Raw genomic sequence first — 16,110 nt, 5'->3', positions numbered from 1 at the left:
TTTTTTTAAGGACAACCTCCCCTATATAACCTGATAGTTATTTCTTTCATTTTGAGATACTATATGAACATTTTGGACCCGAAATCACAAAAAAACATAAAAACAGATTTTTGAAAATTATATTATTTTTCATATAGGTAACACAAACACACACAACGACATATTTGAATATATATACACATTATGTACAAAAATCAGTTTTTTGTCTTTATCTGTGCCACGCTTCAAAGCAGTTTCTGTCAACTACGACACAGAGGGCAACATCACAGGCTCCTCCTCCTCCATGTCAAAACACAAGCTTATAGCTTGACTCAAGTTCAGAGTTCTATTTCGTATATGGCTTCGCCCTCTAAGGCTATCGCTATTGGGTAATCCCCCTGCGCCCCCGCGCAGCACTGAAACACTTGTAGTCCACGCCCACCCGCAAGGTGGGCCCCACCCTCGGGCCTCCTTCCGGTATAAATAGGAAGGTGGCCCGGCAATCTGCTCCCTCTTTTTTTCAGCGAACCAGCACAGTTACTGAAGCACAGCAATTGAGAATCATCATGAGCAACAACTGCGTCCGTGGTTGTCCCTCATGTGGCTCTGGGTTCATAATGAGTTATGACCTGCAGAGATAAAAGCAGTATGCGAATCCTGCCGGGGGTCAGAGCACGCGTACGCGGCTCTAAACCAGCAGGTAGCATGCACTGCGCTCGTCCCCCCTTGGGCGACAGGAAGCGGAGAGCGGACACTCTTGCTGCTGTGGCCGAGGAGGACGATTGGCCCGTCCAGGCTTACGAGCCCGCGGACGGCGCCTCGTGTCCCTGGGGCAGAGTGCCGGGCAGGAGTCCGAAGCAACTCCGGCCTCGCCTCCCTCCACGGTTCACCGTTCGGTTCTCCCCTCCCTCCTCTCCCCCGGATGGGGGAGACAGAGTCGGAGCAGGGTGCCAGCTTGGCGGCCGAACATGCTTTCCCCGTCTCCGTCACCACAGCGCGGCGGCGTCTGTTACGGAGACGGCCAGAAAAGTGCTACTGGACGCTCCAATCAGCCCGGACGGGCTGTTCGGACCCCAGTTCCACGCCATGGTGGAGTCCATGAAGACGGCCGCGGAACAGGTGGACGGCATTCGCCAGCATGTACAGCTGGCTCCAGTCGGCTGAGCTGCCACAGCGGCACCAACGCCCGCAGCAGCCGCGGCATCCACGCCGGCCACAGGAGGCCGCAAGCGGAGAGACGCCCACAGCAACCGCCCCGGCGGCTGCAGGGGCTCCGTCCCACGTCTCCGCTCCCCCGCCACCCCAGAGACAGGGTCTCCCGGCGGCGAGTCAAAGGGGAGTGAGGCTCCCGCGCTCCTGGTCGGCTCCGCGAGAGCCTCCGAGGAAGCGGAGCCGGTAATTAAGCCGGCTGCCACTAATCTGTTGATTAAGTAGACAGCAGGGCTCCCTGCAGAAACCTGCTGGTTTTAACCAGCAGGTTAATAAACCTGCAGAGCTCGCGGCATTCCCCTATCCGAGATACGCCTCCTACACACGGTCATAATAACCCATGAGCGCCGGTTTAACGCCTCATGGGGACAGCACTGCACACACCTCCACTCATCCCCTGAGCGTGTACACGCCTCATGATGAAAGCCGGAGTGAAACGCAGCGTGTGGAGGTTTCCTCGCAGCCCTTTCGCCTCACGGGCAGCGGCGGCGAGGGCAATGGCGTGGCTCGTCACCATGACGACCATTACAGCACATCACAGAGAAGCCTCTCCCCCCAGCAGTTCCATGGGATACAAGAAACACTCCTGTCATCCCAGGAACAGTGTCTTGCGCGGTTTTTACCCCCGCTATTTTTCTAAATCTCCTCTGTCCTGTGCGCTCGCTGTCTTGCTAGTGGCGCGCACGGCTGCCTTGCGCCATCCTCAGCGCCTGTTTGTGCACTATAGAGAGCGCTCGATCGGGCAACCTCTGTCTGCACAGCGGCTGTCACACAGGTTGTGTGAGGCTGTGTCACAGGCATGTCTCCTCTGGGGTGGAGCTCCCGGAGAACATCAAGGCGCACTCCACCAGAGGAATTTCCTCCTCCACGGCTTTGCACGGAGGAATGTGGAGTGGAAGATATTTGCACGGCTGCATCTTGGTCTTCCCCCTGTTCGTTTATTCAATTTTAATTGAGGGATGTCTCCCATTCCTCTCTGACACACCCTGTACTGGGTGTCCTGTCGGAGTGAGTGACGTCAGGGAGCCAGCTGTGCGCCTCTCTCCTGCCTCTCGGCACGCGGAGAGCGGCCCTTTTCCCCTCTTATAGGAGGGATGTTCCTTTTTCCTCTGACACACTTTGTACGGAGTGCCTGGTCAGAGTGAGTGACGTCAGGGATCCAGCTGGGCGCTCTCCTACCTGTCTGACACGCAGAGAGCTGCTGTTCCCCCACTACGATCGCAGGACTAGGTGGGACTTTCGTCTCTACTTTCTCACAGCGGCCGGTATGTATTGTTCCCAGCCTTCACCCCGTCGGGAAGATAGGCATGTTTTGCTATGTTCCAGGTACGGTGATGAGCCATTACGCATGGCACATCAGGCAGGGGGGTGTTATTGAGCAGGTATGTCTGTGCTTCTAGTGCCGGGCGAACCCAGTGGGGCGCAGACTACATCATGCTTCGCCCTTAACCCAATAGCGATAGCCTTAGAGGGCGAAGCCATATACGAAATAGAACTGAGGTTACCTACTGTAACCCCAGCTTCTATGAGTAAATGACGCAGCCCTCTAAGTGCGGGGCCCCACTGGCTCTACGAATAGCTGAAGAAAAGTTATGTTGTATGGGAGCAGATTGCCGAGCCACCTTCCTATTTATACCGGAAGGAAGCCCGAGGGTGGGGCCCACCTTGCGGGTGGGCGTGGACTACAAGTGTTTCAGTGCTGCGCGGGGGCGCAGGGGGATTACCCAATAGCGATAGCCTTAGAGGGCTGCGCCATTTACTCATAGAAGCTAGGGTTACAGTAGGTAACCTCAGTTCTCTTCATAGTTGAATCTTCAAAACTCTAAATCTATCTAATAATATCTAAATTCTCAATGTTTGTCTGTCACTTTACTTCAATCGCAGTCTCCCGCCGTCTCTCTTCGTCTCCCGCCGCCTGTCTTCGAATATCTTCGTCTCTCTCCATTTCCCGCCGTCTCTCTTTGGTTCCCGCCGTCCCTCTTCGTCTCTTTTTGTCTCACTCCGTTTACCTGATTACCTCACCCCATCCCTCGTAAATACATCCTGTTGAGCAGAATCTACAGTTTCCAGTATTTTCTGTTCGTAAAATGATAAAATACGGCGAAGATATTCAAATATGTGCTTCCATTATTCATACTCTTGAAATGTATTAACTTTATATCATCGTATCTCCATGTTTACTGGGTCTTTTTGCATGAAACAAAGACTGGGATATAGTTTCAAGCCAGTACTTTCGAAAGAAACACACGGCAATGTTGTCCGGACTGTTGTTTTTATGCTGCTCCGGCTTGAACAGAGGCCTGTACTACGAAGCTGGTTCAACATAACATGGATATGTTTGAGTTAGCAGGTTGGCCTAATCCAAAACATACGCGCTCTCGTTAAACGGTCCTACGACATGGGTTATCAAGTGGATCACTCAAACCAGCCGTGTCCTATCTAGTTAGGTGCGCGTTCACATGAAAGGGGTGGTATTTGGAGCATTCGACCAATCACAAACATGGACAAGCGTGCTGACAGCGCAGCGTCATACTTCCTGAATGAAAAGTCAACTATAATATTAGACATATGAAGAAGTTAAACTTTAAACATCCATGACTTAAACACTTTATCCAGGATAAAAGCCACATAGTTGTGAGAAAAAAAAGTGTTTGAATGCGTACATTAACAGGTTTATGATATCACTGCCCCGTCTAAGACATAATCTGATTTTAATTACATTTGACTCAAGTGTTTCGTCAACTTAATGTGTTGCTTAAAATAATACTTCTACATACAGTATGTGACACTGTGAGTGTTGCACGGCCAGATACGTCAGCTGACTCAGATAAGGACATATATGATACATTATGATGTGATATGCCGCAGACTGTACTTAATGTTACTCTGATCCGGTTACTTATGTTGTGGCGGATATTTAAGTAAGCTTTCTTAACGCTAATGTTATAATAGTCAGATTGCTCTGAAGATGGGAGGTGATATTCTATTAATGTTCACGTTCACAAAGTCGGTGATCTTTGCCGGCCGTCTTTCCTGCAACGGCAGCTTTTCCGTATTTCCTTTCTCCTGTAATATGACTTGATCGCTTTAAACTCTGCACACTGAGCTCTGATTGGTCAGCAGGCAGTGCTTTCACTGAGTTGAGCTCTTAGCCTGCAACCTAACCTGCTATGGGGCAGGTTAGCCGCACATAATAAGTTATCATGGAGATCTAGCCTGCTAAAAAGAGAACCAGCTTCGTATGACCGGAAACCCCGAGTTTTCACTGAATTTAGCCGGCTAAGCGAAAATCCTGCTTCGTAGTATATCCCCCAGGTCATGTGATCTGATCACGCCGGCGTGACGGTCGACTCCAAAGGGTTAAACAGCTCCTTATATCCGTTAGCGCAGCTAGCTAGCACCAGATGCTAACAACAACAACAACAACAATACACGTAAGGTCTCTCTCTCGCGCCACACATACACACACCCTCCCGGTCCTCCCGATGGCCAGTCGGTGCCTGCCGGTGAGCGTGGAAGAAGCGGCAGACGGACGGCAGGAGCGGGGCTATCAGCATCAGCTTGTAGATGGTATTTTAAACTCGATGCTCTCTGAAACGGGGCGGCCGATGTAAAAAAATACACATGCGTTAATCGCATTCAAATAATTTGTGGCGTTAATTTTTTTTTGCGTTAAGTTAACTTGACAGCCCTATTTACTACCTTGCAACTCCTCATACAGTTGACAGATTACAGGTCTATTAAAGTCCATGTAATGTCCAAAATAAATGTTATTCTGTGTTAATAAATCGCTTCATCACTTTCCACTGCTTCATTTGACATATCAACATCAATGATTCTTTCCATAAATACCCCCCAAATAACATGAAATGTGTGCCACTTTCCCGTGTTATTCCGCTCCGGTAGCGAAAAGCTTGCCAGCCATTAACCCAGCTGTGTGACGTCACACGTGGCAAACACCAGCCTCGTCTGGATTGTTTGTTTTGTATCCTTCCGCTATTTTCGCTCAACATATGTGTAACCGGACCTCGCTAAACTTTTTTTATCTAACAATTCATGATGGGGAAGCGATGTGTAGTTGTGAGCTGTGAATGTTTCCTGATTGCTATAAACATTGATCATGGGTGCTGGAAGATTGTGCACAAAACTCGGGTCAGAATTAAGTTACTACAGGTGTTATGCCAGCTTGAGCTAAATGTCACCAGAGTACAGTGAACTTGCCTAGTGACTGAAATATATAAAAGTTGAAGTGAAATAAGTAAGGCCAAAAATGAATTACGTCTGAATATCTTTATTATTTTTACCTTTTTACCGCAACCCGACCCGAACCCGCATATATATAAGCAGTGACAACGTGCAATTATTAACACACGCAGTTGCATATTTGGCTCAAAAAGCCTGGGATGTTGTTTATTTTCTCCATCTAGGTTGACACCAAAAGCCTCCCAGACGTTGGATTTCGCTCTTGAAGAAGAGTTATTGAAAATGGTGTATTCTCCGCTAGAGAGCTTCACCTCAGCCATTCAGAATGTGGTGCGCTCAGCAGCAGATAGATGCACTGCAGAGGTTATGATTATGCTCGGTCCCGCGGAGGAGAGGTCTGAGGATTTAAACATTAAACTAAATTATTATTGTTTAAATATATTTATTATGCAACACCCGCAACCGGACCCGCATCATCTTTGTTTTACCCAGAAGCGAACCCGGAAAAAAGCGTTTGAAAAAATACCACCCGCAAATCACCTTTTTTGCGGGTCACCCGTCGGGTACCCGCGGATACCCGACCCGATGCAGGACTCTGCTATCTGGTCAGTAGGTTGCAAACTGTCTATTTGTTCCATCACCTGCCAGATCTCTCTGCAGCATACACATTCATCTGCAGTGGGCATGCTTTCACAGCATTGACATGTACACCAGAATATTGTACATAACATTAAAAAAAAAACAATATCTGCCGGACGTGTGAGGAACAGATGACAAATTAAGATCGACATTTAGTGCAGGTCAAATTAAATAAAACAGAATTTACCATTCAGTATTGCCGACTCGAGTCTCGCCGGCTGCGGAATCCGCTTCTCTTTCACAAGTTTCTGCCTCGTTGTTCGATTGCCGGGCAGGAGGCTCGTACTGATAAGGCAAGATGCCTTGAAGTGAAAGGCTAGCTGGTTCACTCTCTACTTCTGTAACTGAATCCAGATAACCCACCGAATCTGAGCTTGAATGATCGCTCTCGCTGTCGCTGTCTGAAGTTGTCGCGTTGCTTGCCATTTGGACTGATTTGATCAAATGGCAATGTTTGCCACGTGTGACGTCACCGCTCGTTCGGGAGTGATCGGGGGCGTACTCGGCAAACTTCGGAACCAACATCGGTTTTTAACGTATATGTCATTTAATTATGACCAAACTTTAAACATTTTTATTTATTTTTATTCTGGTGATATCTAAACTACATGTTAAAAAACACCTGTGTTAGATGCATTACATGGCCTTTAAGGTTCATGGTACAATGCATAAGCTTCAAATCGAGAGACTGAAACTATATTTTCCTTTACCGTTCTGTTTTAATATCACAATAAAGTTAATAGTCATATTATATTTGATATTATTATATTTTGTTAACTACACCACTGTTTTTTTAACCAGCACCGCCTAGTGGTTAAAGCACGTTATTGAATTTTGTTGTTGAATAAGTTTTATTTGATGAAAACATTTCAATATTAAGAGTAGCCTATATACACAATTGGGGGAAAGTAGAAGGCATGATAGAAATATAGAATATAAAATATCAAGAAGATACTGTAGTGATCTCTAAAATAAAACAGTTTAGTGCAGGACGTCCAAAGATATTAACAGGAGGATGTGCAAAACAGACAAACTAATAAGGCTTTATTCAAACATGAAAGAATACTTTAAGTTAAGGTCTTCTTTTGAATAAGAAAAAAACGTTGGGGTTATTCACAGATAAATATGAAGTCTGACAAAGTACTTAACGTCCAATATATTGCATAGTTTATTTTGGCACTTGACAATCCCCTTCCCTAAATTTGACTCAGGTGTAACTAAAGTCTGATTTAAGGGTTGTTTATATTTCACATCATTAATCAGAATCTGCAAAGTAACTAAAATAAATGTAGTGGAGTCAAAATACCAGGTTAACCTCTGAATTGTAGTGGAGAAGAACAAAGTAGTATGCTGCCGTAACAAAAACATTTCCCAACTTGGGATCAACAAAGTATATCTTATCTTTTCTTATCTTAAGATGATCGATGGCTACTGCCATATTTGCAACATTTGCCTCTGAACCTTGACAAGTGCATGTTTCAGGCTTATCAATGAACAACAGGCGGGGTCACAGATATAAGACCAGCTGTTAAATAAAGCTCTTCTGACCTTAGGTGTCATGTGGGTATATTAAGTCACCAATTGATTAATTATATGTTTTAAATTTGATAACACCACTGTGTTTCGTATCCCCTAAACCTCCAGGGTGTACACAGTTTAATACTGGCAACTTCTAATTGTGGGAAATACGAAAACGTATTATAAAGAGACGTGCCATAGAACATGTTGCGAAACACACAATAGCCAGCATGTGTAGTTCTGAGGGGGGGGGCTGGAGCCGGGGACTGGACCTGGCGAGACCTCAAATAATCTTTGTGATATCTATCAAACTATAGATCCTACACATCGACTGGACGTGGATTATAAGAGTACAATATACACTTCTCGCCAGAAATCAAATCAAAAAGCATTTTAATGGCCAAACTATTCCACAATTTAGGATTTTCCAGAGAGTTATTTGTGAATAAACATCCCTCCGGAGCGTTTGCAATGAACGGGCCGGGAGCATGTTGTTTCTTACACGACCACTAGAGCACCTCTAGTGGTCGTGTAAGAAACAACATACACTTTAAAACGTGTCTCTGGGCCGTAATAAGGGCATGAACAATCGGCCTATGTGGTTGTTTTTTGTAGAAGGACAGGCTGCTCTGTGCAGGACGCTCAACCCTAACTGATGGAAACCTTGTCATTGTAATGCCTAAGGGACCTGGTGCCCTCCCAAAAAGGCGGATCAGAAATGACCCTGTGGTTCTGACAGTTCTCCTCAGAGCTCCCTTACCTGTGTGGATGCCGGCTCTCAGCTGCAGCCTCTCGTTGGGCATGTGAGGGATGGAGACCTGCCTGACGGCGGCCACCAGGTCCAGCGCCATCTTAGCAATCTCATCAGCGTGTCTGTCCCCGTTCCTCTCCGGCAGACCGCTCACCACCATGTACGCATCCCCAATGGTCTCCACCTGTACGTTATGATGTTTATACTAGCTTTCATGTGCTTCCAGTTTAAACATTTAAAGCAAAGACCATAAGCAGCACAGCAAGTTGGTCCGGTAAGTGGTAGGATGGGTTTGTATTGCTGTCTGAGTGGAGACAAATGTCAGATATCAGTTGCACAAGTCCACAGATACACAGGGTTTTTTTTTAAAATAGGGATTTTCCTCTTTCTAACCCTAACCCTAAAAACCTGTACATCACACTACAGGAATGGGAAAACCCAATAGAAGCATCATAAGGCCAACAACATTTCATTGTACCTTGTAGACGTTGTAGGAGTCGATGCGCGTGTCAAAGCACATGTAGAGGTTGTTGAGCATCTCCACCACCTGCAAAGGAGCGCAGGACGCAGAGATGGAGGTGAAGCCCACGATGTCCGAGAAAAAAATAGTCACCTGGACCAAAATGGAGAGAGGTGACTCCATCAGTCTGCTGGACAGAACAGTATATATTTAAACTGCCTGCGATACAAATAATATAGTCTACCGCAACAGTCCTACAATAAATCATAGGCTTTATAACACAAACACCTCTCTGTAAAACCGAAACCACATGCTACAAATACAAAGTTGAATCCACATCTTTCTCTGTCATGGAGGTAACACTGTTGTTAGATATGTAAAAGTGATAATACAGCATTGGAAAAATATACCATTATAAGTGAAAGCTCTTTATTCAAAAAATCCTTAAAGAATGTTATGTTCGGAATGAATCATACACAAATCTCCTTATTGAGTTTCAGCCTCACTTTGTCCTAGCCATACAGACCCTTCAACAATAATTGCCCCCCCCCCCCCCCCCCCCCCCCCCTGATTGACACATGGTAGAGCCTTTTCAGGGATCAGCCATCATGCTATAGTTTTCGGTGTTGTGGAAAAAGAAGAAGAACTTATATTTTCTTTCCATTTCCGGTTAAAGATGAGCTTATGGTCCTGTGCTGTATTAGGCACACCCCCCCCCCCCCCCTCCCAACCCAACCCCCACCCCTCCCATGCAGCCCCAGCTGCTTCAAACCCCTTCAATAAGCCAGACGCAATTTTCCCCCGAATAACTTGTTTTATCTCCTGATGAATATGGAACAGGGCAATTATAGGTAATCACGCCAACAATAGCAACAAAGGCAGCAAACACACACCTTCATTTATCACGAGTGCAGATCTTCCAGAGGTAGCCTCCTGCAGCTCCACCCGCATCATTACAACCTCTGAATGTGTTTGGTTGAATGTTAGAAGTGGATGGTGAGGGGTATGAAGGGAAAAGGATTTGTGTTATCCGTCTCCTAAAGACTGTTACTGATAAAGGTAAAAATAGTTTGTTGGTCATCGTTGACAAACCCACAAGTCCCAGTCATTCTGCCTTTAATGTTTGTCTATATATGCTTTTGTTGAGCCTTGTTCCATGGCTATTGAAGGTGACATGAATAAATTGAGCAGTTGTCTTTTAAAAATCGTTTTGGGGGGGATGTTTCATATCAAGGTTCAATTGTAATCCATACTGAACAAATCAAGCAGATACTTTCATACAAATACTTGGGTGTAATGATTGACCATCTTATGTCATGGAAAGACCAGATTGAATATCTGTGCAAAAGGACAAAACAAAGAATTTATTTTCTCCGCCGCCTCAGGTCTTTTGGGGGAGTAGACCAATTCTAATGTTGTTCTTTACGTCTTTATGTCTATCAACTGCTTTAAAATGAAAACTGCTCCAACAGCTGGAAATCTACAATCAAAGATTGTTGGTCAACCCTGTCAGAGTCTTTATGAATCAGCATACCATAATAACCTGTAGTGAGGCTGTCCAACAACATCGTCTCCGATTCAAACCATGTTCTAAACAGTGAATATGAACTGTTAACATCTAATCGGAGATACAGGGTCCTTCGTTTTAATAAGGTCAGACTGAAGCTCTCCTTTGTAAACCAGTCAATCCTCACAGTAAATACAGAGCTACATCCCAGGTCAAATGCACCCTCAAGGGTCTTTGAGCATCTTTCTCTCAGTAAGTGTTTTTTTTTCTTGTATTGTGTCTTATTATCTGTCCTTGTTAATGTTGCAAATGGACCTGCTGTGACGCAAGTCAAATTTCAGACTTGTTCTGACCATTAAAGTAATATCGTATCGTTTATCGCAACATAAAAGTAGGTTTAAGTCTTGGATATGAAATACAGAAATAAAAGTAGAGAGCAACAGGTCAAAGTCAAGTTCCAAATCAAACACAAATTCAAAGATAAATCAGGTCCTATGTCATGGCCATTTCTACTGATCATAATTCCATTGTTGAGGTCTACTAGAATAGATTTACATTGTGCAACAACTCACATTGGTTTCTCATACAGCATCTCTGTATAGTATGTGTATTCTCTCTCTGTCCTAAACGGCTTGTTGGAGAACCTGCCCCCCCCCCTCCCTGTGAGCCCAGTGGCCGTCTGCGAGACAGCGAGACACAGCGAAACCCAGCCCGAAACACACACACACCCGCAGCCTGGCTGGGAGTTTGTGTGTGTGCCCAGGCTGAGTTCCGCAGTGTCTCGCTGTCCCGCAGAGTGTGAGTGTGTGTGTGTGAGGAAGTCCGTGGATTGGTCCAAACGTAACGGCTCCGCAGACGTAACGGCTCCGCAGACGTAACATAACGGCTACGCGGATTGGTCACGTTACGTCACTATACCCGAAATACGTCGCTATACCCAAGAAGTAAACAATGGAAAAAGAGAAATCTCCAACGAGGCGTTCTGGGGCAGCATAGACAGGTCTTTTCTGTGTTAGAGCTTTACTCGCTACAGGGTGTACTTTGAGGGTTTGTGACTCTGCAGACCGTTTACATGCAGAAAAACCTTCATAACACACAAGGGGATCGGTAATAACCGTAAAAGCATGACATGGGACCTTTAAGTTATGAAGTCCTTAGTCAAGTCCAAACCAAATATTCCCAGGTAAAGTACTAACGACACTGTTTATCAGGTCCTAAACAAGATATTATGCACTGTTCACCACAAATAATGTACAACTTAATTTTAATCAGCTGGCAGATTAGGGGAACTTATCTCTTATTTGTAAAAATCACACCACCAGGCGGTCTGATCCAAATGATGGGTATCATCTGTTTTCTGTAACGTAATTGGTTGCTGCAGTAGCAGCAGTATACTGTATACATCTTTTGTCAAAAAGCCGATTCTTTGTCAACACATTTGTAATTGTTTGCCAAGGGCTTAGTGTTGTGTTGTGTCATTCCAAGTCAAAAGGACACGTTTAAGTGAAGTCTCTAGTCATTACTGTAAAGGAAAAACAAGTATTTTTGTCATTAGTTCATGTCTAAAGTGCCAATTCCTTGACTCCTATAAAGTGCCTTAAATTCAAACCTTTGGAACACAGTGCTGCTCAGTAATACTGCCCGATACAGCTTTGGATAAGTGCATGGCCAAAGTGTGAGATAAAGACAAAGGGCGACATCCTCATTCACCCTCACCCCCAGCCCAGATTTACCCTGCATGTTCTGGGATCAAAGTAATAACCAATCCTGTTTCATAGTCAGCATTTAGTCATCTTTGCCAACCCAGGTTGCCTACCTGGCCTCTTCCAAAGACCCTGCAAGTACACATCTGTTCCTTATCAACCTAGGGATACTGTTCTGGAAAGCATTGTCACCCTAAGCTCTTGTCTATTGTTCACATGAACCAGACAACAATGTAATCCCCATGAATTGTCTTTTCAACAACAAATCACTAGAAATCGAAAATTTGAAATTGCATATTCAACTGTAATCTCAAATGTATAAAACTGGATTTGTTAAATAGTTTAGGAGCATTTAACCTTTCCAAAATAGATGATTTATGGGACAAGACCCATGACAGTCCAGCGAGTAGCACCATGGTCCATTTCATTGTTTGGGCACTTTCAATCATCTATCATATAACCCTCCTGGTGAATGTCTACTTGTTCCATTCTACACCACGTTGAGAGAAACAGAAGTTAAATCACTCTTTCTGATTCCACCAACCTTTTCGTAACTCTCGGCTTCAACATGTTTATTCTGGCGGAGCTGTTTGGCGACTGATTTGGGCAGCATCTGGTGCAGCAGGTCCTCCGCCCGCTGCCTCTGGCGCTTCAGGTCCTCCGTCCTCTCCTTCAAGCTCTGGGCGTAGTTCTGAATCCACTCGGTCATCTGCTTGAATGAGAACAGCACCACCGGGTAGATGAGGCAGGCTATGGCCAGCAGGCAGACCTTCATGCTGAGACCTGAAGACATGGATCGAGATTCAAGCCTCAAAGCCAGCCCTGCATGATCAAGCAAGCACTGCTGAGTGTTTGTCAGAGACTGAATCCCGATGTGGGACCCGGACAGAAGCTGGGATCCGTCTCCAGAGATTTGCCACCGACTTGTGTCAAATATATCGTTCGTTTTTACATGCTCGCTTTTGTTTATGTTCTGTAACCAGCAGTCGTTAAGATGTTCCGTCATAACCCTGGCAAAGCCAAGGTAGCCTAGGACATAAGTCCACTCGTTCTGGAAGTCAGGGTAAGTTGCTATGTGGGGGAAATCCATCAACTGGTAGTTGAGCTCTATGAATTTTACCAAAAGTCTTGCAGACAGAACATCTCCCCAGTTAGAATCCTGTTTGACTTGGACAAAAGTTTCTTCTACCGTACCCCAGATGTCAAGAAGTCTTCCAATGGCCACAGAGTAAACAGAAGTACCATTTGCACTTGTGCCGTTTGTATCCAAGGAAGCATTTAGAAGTCCTTGAACACTCCAAGTTATCTCCTGGCAAAATTCAGCCAACTCAACACTGCAAAGAAGCCCACGGCCGTTCCTGTGATCCATCATTTCACCACAGAGATGATCCAATGTCTCATTGCCCATGTCTTTGGTGAATAAACCTCTTGTCTTTTGGAGCTTACGGATGAGTTGCAGGATGGCTATTGTCCTGCATGAAGTGAGCTCTTCATAAGCGGCCTCCGTTGTGTGCAGCAGGTCGAACTTGGAGCTGAGGTCCATGGACACAGAGCCAAGCAGGGCCAGGAAAGAGAGGACGCAGGCTGTTAAAATCCGGCGAACAGTGCGACTACCACTTGAACGGGAGAATATGGAGCACCTGGGAAAACAGGAATACAACTGGTGAATTCATGGGAAATGCCGCACAACTGCAGATGTCATACATTTTGGGCTACAGGTGGACAGTTCAGGCAAACCCTCACATAAATGGACAGGTTCATTTTTTAAGTCAAAGACATTATATCTTCAGAGGGAAACATTTTGTTTTTAAAAAAAAAGAAGGCTTTTTGCTTTAAACTTATGATGAGAATATCTAACGGGTATATGATTTATGAAATATAAAATGTAGAACTGTAAAGATACTTATGTAATCTAGAATTTATTGTATGGGCACCTTTTTGTGGCATCAGGCTCAAACTGTGGTTGGCCAGGCTTTAAATAGATGAGAGAAATGTTTGTAGACAAATCGGTTAGATTGTGGAGGGCCTAATGTTTTTCTTTATTTTGCACATTATTTTATTAAATATTTTATATTTTTATTTCTGCCGCTTTATTTAGGGAATCAATTATTAAACGTTATTTTGATAGTTGACCTAATCAGAATAGTGGTTTTTGGATTGTAGATTCATTTAATGTTTTTTTGAAAGTCAACCAGAGTTTATTGATTCATAAATTATTAATTTAAATTGAACTGAACTGCATCTCATGTGTGCTTCAGAAAAATGAAAGTCCAGGATTAGCAAATCCAACCATGGTCAGTATTATTTAAAGCAGACATGACCCTTAGGCTAGTCCCTACTTCCATACACATGTATGGAACCACAGGTTACATCGTTTGAAGAGCTTGCTATCTTTTTATTTGTTTATAGAAATTATCATTAATAATTAAATTAATGATTTGTCTCAATCATCTTTGGCTTGTCTTTATAGGAAGTGTAGCCACATGATTAGTCAGCTAATCAGTCGACAGTAGATGTATTGACAGAAATACAAAATAGTTATTTTTAACAAAATTGATAAATATGGAGTGCTTTCTGTAGGGACCTGTTATGAAAATGTTTCCTTTTAAAAACGATCAAAAAGAGTGATAATCGGTACCAACAAATGCTTAATATCAGGTTGATTAGTTTTTATTCCAGTAAATTCTAACTTTTTAGCGTCTCACCTGCACAGCTGGCAGTCCCTGTCCGCGTCCTGCTGCGCACCCGGAGCGACCCTCCTCTTCTTCAGGAACCTTCTCTTCAGGGAGGCGGAGGACAGGGTCCCAGACCGGAGACACTCCTTCTTCATCAAGGCCAGCGAGGACATGAGCCGGTCTGAGAGCAGCCTCTCAACGGGCCGCCAGGACAGGCACTGAGAGGAGAGTCCCGCTGCTGGAGGTCCCTGCCTCCAAGTCCGCGGCAGCATCTGCTCCTCTCCCGGTAGAATCCTTCAAAATAAAAGCTTTGTTAACAATCACTAAAATATATAGGCCTATGTATTTGTCGGTTTTAACCAGGTTTTAACAAGTGTTCATTGATTAGCTGCGCTTTCAATGGGCCAGGAAATGATTGTCTAAAATCAAACAGTTCACATTCAACGTTACTTTGTTTAAACTGACTCTCATTTGTTGACATGGCATTGTTTTATATTACAATCATTTAAGCTTCTAACCTCTTATAGTTGATTCAGTATTTGTAATGTGTTCTTATTTTGAAAGTAGAATCCTCAGGAAAATAATGAGGTTCTGCTAATCTGCAGCTTTCATTTCATGCAATACATTCAACATGCTCTAATTATTCTGGTCATAATTAATGTAATGAAATTCAATAATTATCAATGGTTGACATTGTCTGAGTTGTGTTTTTTAAGATGCATTAAAAATAGTGTGTCTATGTTAAATCTTGATTTGGATATAACTATGGACTATGGTAATTTCACATTCATTTGAAAAGACACCTCAAATGAATATATTTAAATGAAAACATACAGGTACATAAATAAACTAAAACTGATATCACTTCAGATTGACAGTAGATCACCTTGAGTATCACAGAGAGATGTAAAATGTAAGTCCTTAAAGTGTCTTTTAATGCAGTTCCAGAGTATTATTAAAGGAAACAGCCTATTGCCTGGTCCTGGTTTCTCTTCAGATTGAAAACAGACCACCTCAGAGTGACACATATCAGCACATTCTGATGTGAAAAAGCTCTTTAGAATGTCTTATTAAATGTATTTTTAGGTAATTTTCCAAAAAGACTTAAAGAGAGACCTGTTGCCACAGAATATGTTCACCTCAGAGTGATAGTAGGTTAGAACACCTGCCTTTCAGGCAATGTCAGGACTATCTGATGTGACATTTTAAAATGAAAGCCCTTCAAACTATCATATCTGAGTTAAATACTCTTCAAATTCAGATTAAATTAAAAGGAAAAGGCTTGTTGCCACAAATGTATTTTTTATTTTGTTTGTATCACCTCAGAGTGTCACTTGGACAATATTAATACATTCTGATGTGCATTTTCTAAACTTAAAGCCCTTTAAATGTACCCCGGGTATTTACCAGGTATTTACACTACTGTGTGGAGGCTTTAATTTTAAAGGTTGTTGCCGGAAGTCCTT

General features: G+C 44.0%; 1 protein-coding gene across 1 annotated transcript in view; it reads right to left on the bottom strand.

The window, feature by feature from the left end:
• Positions 1-14,916, bottom strand: part of LOC307034798 (uncharacterized protein) — a gene marked incomplete at its 5' end in the record, with an annotated part of 32,399 nt that extends 17,483 nt beyond the window's left edge. Inside the window, 4 exons of the mRNA XM_079673700.1 lie at positions 8,309-8,483; positions 8,778-8,912; positions 12,514-13,609; positions 14,675-14,916. Of these exons, the coding sequence (XP_079529826.1) occupies positions 8,309-8,483; positions 8,778-8,912; positions 12,514-13,609; positions 14,675-14,916 (1,648 nt within the window). The remainder of the gene's footprint in view (positions 1-8,308; positions 8,484-8,777; positions 8,913-12,513; positions 13,610-14,674) is intronic.
• Positions 14,917-16,110: the final 1,194 nt, after the last annotated feature.

The sequence above is a fragment of the Notothenia rossii genome, assembly GCF_949606895.1.
Source record: "Notothenia rossii genome assembly, chromosome: 4".
Lineage (NCBI taxonomy): Eukaryota > Metazoa > Chordata > Actinopteri > Perciformes > Nototheniidae > Notothenia > Notothenia rossii.
Note: the sequence above shows the minus strand (reverse complement) of the source record. Positions and strands in the feature narration are given on the sequence as shown.